The sequence below is a fragment of the Medicago truncatula genome, chromosome 3, assembly GCF_003473485.1.
Source record: "Medicago truncatula cultivar Jemalong A17 chromosome 3, MtrunA17r5.0-ANR, whole genome shotgun sequence".
Taxonomy (NCBI): domain Eukaryota; kingdom Viridiplantae; phylum Streptophyta; class Magnoliopsida; order Fabales; family Fabaceae; genus Medicago; species Medicago truncatula.
The window spans coordinates 35,764,158-35,772,503 of NC_053044.1; the positions used below are offsets into that span (position 1 = coordinate 35,764,158).

Here is an 8,346-nt window from a genome sequence, read left to right on the forward strand (position 1 = left end):
TTAGGGTGGGCCACTAAAATTAACTATTGAAAAATTGTTTAAAGTCTCGCAAATTAGACCTATAATTGAATTATTTAAATTTTTCGGGTGGGCCACTACACCAATTTGCAGGAATTTGGATCAACCGAAACCTAAAACCGACATAAAATTGTATAAAATCTCGCAAAATAGACCTATAATTGAATTATTTAAATTTTCGGGTGGGCCACTACACCACTTTGCAGGAATTTGGATCAACCAAAATATAAAACCGACACAAAATTGCATAAAATCTCGCAAAATAGACATAATCATTGATTTTTTAATTTTTCCGGGTGGGCTGTGGCCCACCCCAGCCCATGAAAGGCTCCGCCATGGACATGACAATGGAGCGGGGTAGAGAGGAGTTTTACTTTTTCATTTCCATCTTCGATTCCCAAACACTTACCAGCCAAATTATAGTGGCATATGTTTCCGAACTTACAACTTAAATCATTATTATACTAGGTATAAATAACAACAGAAACACCATATGTATTAAAAACTTCCAATATATTTGTAACATAAACTATAGGAAAAATTTATATAACATCAATTGATCTACTCGGGCTTGTGACTATTAAGATGGTATCTTAGCTTGTAACAGAAACATCCTTATTTCTAAACCCGATTAATCTCTAAATAGAAAGGAAATAAAAACAAGAAAAATTCATCAAACATAAAAGCTTCCCAAATTCAGGAAGGCAAAAATCAACTTCCAACTAAATAAAAATTAAGACCCTTATTACTATGCTTGATAAATTCATGAAATTTTTAATTATCCTAACAGATAGGCAGGTCCTGTGGAGGTGATTGTATTGATTGCAATTTCCCAACTCCATCCTCTACCAATAGTATAGTAGCCAAACCCCAACCAATATGAACATCCAAGTGACAATGCAGAATCCAAGCACCTATAATACACACAACATTATTAATTATCAACAAATTTAATGTCACAACTGACTTTTTTAATTCTCGTGATTTATATTAATCTTATATTTAGTGACCGAAGTAGTACTGTAAATTTGGAAGAAAAAAAATCACCTGGGTTATCCGCAACAAACCGGATAACTGCCCAACCGTTGACAGGTACAGCAACTGTATTTCTCATAGGTGGATCAACAAGGTTGAATTTTGAAGTATCTTTCTTAGCATCAAAATTACCAAACCCTTCAGCAACAATGTAAAAATCATACCCATGAAGGTGAATTGGGTGATTCTCAGGAGTAACAATACTGGTATCTTGCAACACAATTTGCACCCTTGATCCAAACTTCAACTTGTAAGCTTTAGTCCCGGGAACAGGTTGCCAGAGGGAACGGCTCACGTTGCCGGTGTAATCGAATTTAACGGGTGGTTTTGCTGGAAAATCAGTGGTAAAAACTCCAGGGATTCCATGGTAATGAGCCTGCAAAATGGAAATATTGTTTGGAAGAGTAAAAGAGACATTGTTCATGCTCGCAGTGAAGCGTGTTCCGTTAATAGGACCTTGACACCTTCTTTTTCTGAAATTTTTCGGGCAATTGTTGAGTCCTAGACCAATTGTGAAGAAGAGATTTTCATCAATTTCCGTCGGGACTTCAGCTTTTCTCAGACTAAAAAAGCTTCTACTAAATTTAGTAACTATGTTGGTGTTATTGTAAGAAGGGAGTGGTGGCATGATTGGTTTTGTTTTGATTGAATTGTGGTATTGGAGAATGGCTGTGGTTGTGGTGTTATCGAACGGTGCATTTTGGGCGGATTGATAGGCGCGTGCAGCTATGTAGTATTTGGAAGGTGGTTGGTTTGCGTGTATTAAGACATCGGTGGTTTGGCCGGGTCCTAACATGAGGATGTTGGTGGTGAAGGGTTTAACGTAAGAGGCATCTGCGCCAACCACGGTTAGTTTGTGGTTGGCAATTGTGAAGAAAAGTGGTTGGTTGAGTGCCGCATTGATCACTCTGACGAGGTTTGTTTCTCCGGAATGTATTGGAATAATTGTTGTGCCTGCAGTTTCAATCATTCATGTCAAAATAAGAAAATTAGTCATGTATTGTTGAGAATGTGTGACATAGTTATTGATCTTAGTTGTCCGATTGAAAATCAACCGTGAAGATTGGTAAATCAATCGATCTCAAATTAAAGATTGAAATCATTTGATTTGTGTAACTATTTTATTCTTTTTTTTTTTTAATATCTATTTAGAAAAATGATAGCTTTTTCTATGATTCAAATTTTTGGTTAAAGAAATTGTTAGGCAATCAAAATTAAATATTTTAATTTAAAAATAAAAGAATAAACAAATGGTCCCGTCATAATAGACCCTGTACCAAAAAAAGGAACTCCATTGACCATTTGTTTGATAAAATCATTGAAATAGTATCTTTTAATAATCTCATATAATTATGAGCTCTAGGGTCTTTGTTTTCTTCTCTAAAGCATTTCACTTTTATGATTATCTCCTGTTTTATTATGTCAAATCTTATGTAAAGTCAAAAATTTATTTATGAAACAAAACATGCGATGCATGTTTAATGTAATCATCAAATTTCTTAACAAAAAAATTGTAATTATAAAAATTAAGAAAGTTATGAATTACCTTTGGTAGAGCACTTGTAAAGGTCACCAGGTTGACCATTGATAGTGTATGCATCAGATATATTTGGTGCTGCTCCAGTTCTTTGAGCCTGCCTCACAACATCTATGGGATTTCCATCCCACCATTCCCCTAATCATCATTATTTTCACCGCTAATTAATTTGTCGTCATCATAAACATAATCTTTGTCTAAAAAGTTAAAAAAAAAAACAATGATAATGACTTAGATATAGACACTGAACGCTGCGCTGACATGTTGACACCATCATCGTGTCAACAACATCAGTAATAAGGGTCATGCTAACTTGTATTCTAATAAGGGTGCAAGTTAAAAATGTAATTAAAAGACAAACTTAATATTGAAAGGATAACTTTTTAAACTTTTATGGTATTTCCTCCCGTTTCAAAATACATGTCGTAATTTCACAATGTGCATTATTCACATAGTTTACTTTGATCATATTTTTTAACTAATTTTCAAAAAAAAAAAAATTATATTTGGTTTTTTAACTTGCGCCTAAGAGCACAAGATAACACTTTCCTAATGATAATAACTGAATGCAGTCATGTAATATCGGTCATACATCATATGTTGGTGCTATAGAAATTACAACTAACTTGATTTTCTTGTCTCCATGTTTTCATGAAATGTTATGATTGTAACAAAAGGGCAATTAGTACTACTAATTAGTGTAATTAATTACCTAAAAGAATGGATGTCTCGTGGTTAGGCTTAGGAAAAGGGTAGGGCTCTCCTTCCCTAGGACGAATGATTAAAGCACCATAAACAGTGGCCCTTAACCATGAGCTATGAGCATGCCACCAAAGTGTCCCTTCTTGTCCATTAACAGTGAAACGGTAGGTGTAACTCCCTCCAGGACGAATGGGACATTGAGTCACAAATTCAGGACCATCTGCCCATCCTGTCCTCATTTGTCGAACACCATGCCTAAAACACACACAAATACATACACAATCAACATTAATCATTGATTGATCAAACAATTTCCTCTTCAAAATGTTGATTTTCCAAGTGAAATTAGAGGCATTAGTTACCATTTTTCAAATACACAATCAACAAGAAGGGCATTTAATGGTTGGATTGTGTCTGTTATGGTCAAACTTATTACACGTCACAATGAAATTTTATTGATTCGAGTTAGGTAAAAAAAGAAGTAGATGCAATTTTTTTGTCAAACCCATTCCAAAGCAACTCGATGATGAACGAGTTTGTTTGGGTTCGACCATCATATCTAAAGATTTATTTTTTAAAAAAATTATATAAATAATGTCATTCTATTTTATAAAAATTACAATACCAAGATTTAATTTTATTATAATTTAATTAAAATTTTAATGCTTGAATTAAATTAAAATACTTTTAGAAAAATTCATAAAAATTTAAAACTACATTAACGAATATATAATATTTTTTAAGAGACCAGGTTCGTAGATTTAAAATTATATAAAATTATATCCCGAACCAAACAACTTTAAATTTGATCTTTAATTATATCCCGAACCTAAGAAAGTTTCATTTTTCTAGTAAATTGAAAGTCCACTCTCAATTACATATTTATTTTCACCGTGATAAAGGAAAAATAAAGCCACATAACTAATTTCTTAGGTTTAAAACTTTCATTTCATGCATGTACGATGCTGTTTTGTTTGTGTGTATAGGCCAATATATATGATGACATTGTTGTAAGGAAATGAAGTTAAAATGCTAGCCTAAGAAATTAAATGATTGTATTAGTACCAATGAATGGTGACATTGTAACGAGCTTTGTTAGTGACTTTTACAACCAAAGTGTCTCCATTGTTGATTTCTAGGGTTGGACCAGGGTATTGCCCATTCACAGTTATGGTGTTGTGTGTTTTGCACAGCCTCTTCACTGGAGTTGCTTCAACCTATATATATTCAATTCCAAAATAGAATAATAAGTGCATGAATATATCACAAGAGTTTAATTTTTATATACCGTCAGTGTAAAAAGATTGATAAGTCAGTGTAAAAAGTTTTGCACTGTCAATAAATTACAATCATTTATATGTGTGATCATAGACGAACTTAAGATGAAAGCAAACAATCTTTATTATCATACAATTATGATCGATAGTGTAAAACAATTTTATACTCGAGATATATAATAGGTCCAATGAAATAAAGAAATAAAATTATGAGATAACTTACAACAAACTCATGCTCGTGAGTTTTGGGATTTGCTAAAGCCAATGCAAAAGATGAGAGAACAAAAATAGCTATTAAGATGGATGAGTATTTGGAATTGGTTTTAACACTCTCCATCTCTTAGCAAGCAATGAATACTACCTTATAGTGTGAATGTGAAGTTAAGGTTGCAATGCAAATAAGAGTGGGAGAGAGTGCTTTTTATAGGAGAGATTAGAGGAGAGAGATTATGTTGTTTAAGGTTGGCACAAATTATATTTGGTTGAGTTCAAAGTCATAAACAAATTAAGTAACTTAGTTCTACCCCATATGATAGTTTGTTGCACCCACTAGTTAATCAAGTTCATAAATGCTTGCTTCATAAGTCTTCATTTAGAGGTTGAATTTTGAAAAGCATAACTATATATTTTCAGACTTTGTTTACCAATCAAGATGGTTTTTTTAATATTTAGGTCAAATTCTTTTTAACTCAGAATTATTGGTCACGTGACATATTACTTAGTAAATTCCCATATTTTATTTCTTCCATTTTTAATTGCAAAAGTTTAACATTCCAAAAAGACCGAACCAAAAGAGCAAAGTACAAAGGTCAAAGGTTATCTTGTATATTTAATTTATATTCTTTGCAAATTGTGCAAGTTATATGGAACTTCTCTAAGAGAATATAATATGGTGAGGTTAGCTTGATTAACTATTATCCATCACCTGCAGAAAACAACATATAATTAATTTAGTGCAAACCGTTAAACAAATAGACGACTTTCTTTTTATTTAATTCTATTGTGACATTTGGATAAGAGGGTTTATAACGGTTTCCTTGTTTATGTGACACAAGATCTAGTGCCACTTTTGCATTAGTCCAACTTGAGTACGTTTTCCTTGTTTATGTAATTGTAGGAAAGTGAATTAAATTAATCTCATTAAGTAGTCTAGTCGTTTGATGAAAAGGTAATCGACTTTAGAATTTAGAAAAGTTTGATAGATGAAGGTCTAAAACACATCTTCTTTTGTTTGACGTGTATATATACACACAACCTTCTCATTTTTCTTATAAGCAAATATTTTATTAATGTGGGTATAAAGGATATTTGAAACACTTTATCCGTTGTGTTTAGTATTAAATACTTTGAAGACAAACAAGTGGGTTTAACCATCAATTCGAATATTGTGAGAGAGAGAGAGAGAGAGAGAGAGAGAGAGAGAGAACATCAATCTGAAATTTTTTTATTACTACGCTACATATAAAACAAGATCGAGAAATATGCTTATCCGACCAATTAACATCAAAGAATAGTCAATTTAGCCGTTAAAAAAAAACATTGTTCCGCTCTAACCCTAATACACAAAGTCGTTGTCAACATACATACGTTTGAAAATCATGTTTTACACCTCCGAGGTCTTAGGACACGACGCAAACAAATGACTAGCGGATTCTATGTCCCTAAGACACTACACACAACATTCTTGATGTACACCCTTTATTACACATTTACTCCGCAATTCTATTTAGTTGGTAGTCTATCTTGTAACACAACCTTCCGATTTAACATCAACATGAATGAGGAAACACTTTTCTCCACATATCATTTTTCTTTTCCTATTATTCTCTCTTGATTAGATAAAGAATGACAAAACATTAAATAAAATAATTATAAATGAATGATAAAATTGAAAAGAATATAAAGAAAAAAACTTTTACCAAAAATTGGTATATCTCCACATATGTAAAGAAAATTCAATTGTTTGATTGGGTAGAGTGAGAAAAGTACAAATAAAGATATGTGAATAACGGATAAAATAATTAAAAGAAAAAAAAAAAGTACTGCACAACAATGAGGTTTTTAGTTTATATGTACATAATTTCAAATATTTTGATTGGATGCTGTTGGGCTAGCTAGTAAGTTTGATCGATTAAGTTTGGTGAAAGTGAAAAGTATAAAACAATTGAATGTGAAAAGTTGACTTTAAAAAGGTGTAACAAAGTATTATATTACGAAATTTCTTAGTATGGTTTGATTGCATCTAACAAGAATTTAGTTAGAGATACTTATGAAAAATATAGCTTACGTATAAAATTAGGTGGCCTGTCCAATATAATTTAATTTTATGCATAGATGAGAATTATACGCACAAGCATTGCATTTCATGTTTCAAAGATACGTACTTGGAATATGTTTTTTTGAGTTCATATAGATATGTACCTGGAATTGGATTGGATGTACACGCCACGTATCATTTAATAATTTTGACGAATATCTTTAGATGATTTTTCTTTTTGGTGAACAACTTTAATTAGGTGATATAAGGATTTTGAGTTTCGTTTTTCAAATGGTTGAAACACAATAGGATTTTGAATCTAAAAACTGGTTGAATTATGAGGATGTGGTGGTTTCCTAATGATTGTTTTAAATATTTGATTTCCCTAAATTGTTTCTTTTCGGAATCCAAAGCAATTTAATAAATATCATCATACCAAATACACTCGTATGCATTTTTGTGTTTTATTTTTGTTGAACAAATGGTCTCCATAAAGTTTTTGTTGGGTATGTATGTATCTTTGATCTAACTTTTCAATTCATGTTATATTTTTATATTGATTTATTTTAAAATAAATTCAAATATTAAACAAATTTTATTTATGTGGTATCAATATCAAACAAAACTAGGTACTTAAGAATGTGGACTTAGATTGATGATATGAGAGATGAAGGTAAGGTTGAGGATGTTGACAACTCCCTAAAGAATGTGGTGTATCCGCAAACATTTTGATGATCAAGTTGGTGATTGGTCTAGAGTGTGATGTTTTAGGCTATGTTTGGATTGATGGAGAGTGGTGGAATGGAATGGAATGGGATGGAATAGAGTTAGATTCCATTGTTTGGTTTTGCAAAATTGTAATGGAATGTGATGGAACTCATTCCATCCAATACCACTCATTCATCCAATTTTCCATTCCTCCCAAATTGGGGTGTATCCAATGGAATTGAACACATTAATAACTCAATTACATTTTTATCCCTATTATTTCTATTTCATTAGTCACTCCTCATTCCCTGTTTCTTTTTTCCATTGATTGTTTCTTGTTTATAAATCTCTTTCTTCTTCATTCCTATTAAAGTGTCACGAAAATTGACTATAGTAGTTACAAATGGAAAAACACATAGGTTTCTTATTTATAAATCTCTTTGAGATCGATTTTGAATTATATCTAAAAACTATTGATATTGAATTATATATAAAAATACGATGAATAGTAATTTGCAACTAATGTAACCTACATAGGCTAGAAAATAGATGAATTTTAACGTGTAACCTATATTATTATTGTTTTATTTAACCTGACAAATGGAAATATTGTAGTTGCAAATTATGCCAGAACCGAAATTTAAAAATGTTTTGTTCTTATCTTAATTTGTGGTTCTACTTGTGTTTATTCCTTTACTTGTTTATTTTGTGCTATTTATGAATAATGTCAAAATAACTACTTATTGATTGAATTGAGTTGAGAATTCAACATAGTGATGTTTTTAAGTAAAGGGTAAAAATGGAATGAAAAA

The 8,346-nt window shown here is 31.5% G+C and overlaps 1 protein-coding gene across 1 annotated transcript; it reads right to left on the reverse strand.

The window, feature by feature from the left end:
* Positions 1 to 512: 512 nt before the first annotated feature.
* Positions 513 to 5,010, reverse strand: LOC11411380 (laccase-12). The gene is made up of 6 exons (XM_003600946.4): positions 4,793 to 5,010; positions 4,358 to 4,509; positions 3,303 to 3,547; positions 2,600 to 2,728; positions 1,066 to 2,007; positions 513 to 932 (listed from the first exon to the last, which is right to left on the reverse strand). Exons 1-6 carry the CDS (start codon positions 4,904 to 4,906, stop codon positions 802 to 804), a joined length of 1,713 nt encoding a protein of 570 aa, XP_003600994.3. The 5' UTR covers positions 4,907 to 5,010; the 3' UTR covers positions 513 to 801.
* Between the last annotated feature and the right edge of the window lie 3,336 nt (positions 5,011 to 8,346).

What these genes read in the sequence shown, in the direction of transcription:
- LOC11411380 (XM_003600946.4), bottom strand. Translation starts at nt 4,906, where the DNA reads ATGGAGAGTGTTAAAACCAATTCCAAATACTCATCCATCTTAATAGCT. An exon ending in CTCACGAGCATGAGTTTGTT is followed by an intron (nt 4,510 to 4,792) that starts GTAAGTTATCTC and finishes GAATATATATAG; the next exon opens with GTTGAAGCAACTCCAGTGAA. An exon ending in GTTTGTTGCGGATAACCCAG is followed by an intron (nt 933 to 1,065) that starts GTGATTTTTTTT and finishes TGTGTATTATAG; the next exon opens with GTGCTTGGATTCTGCATTGT.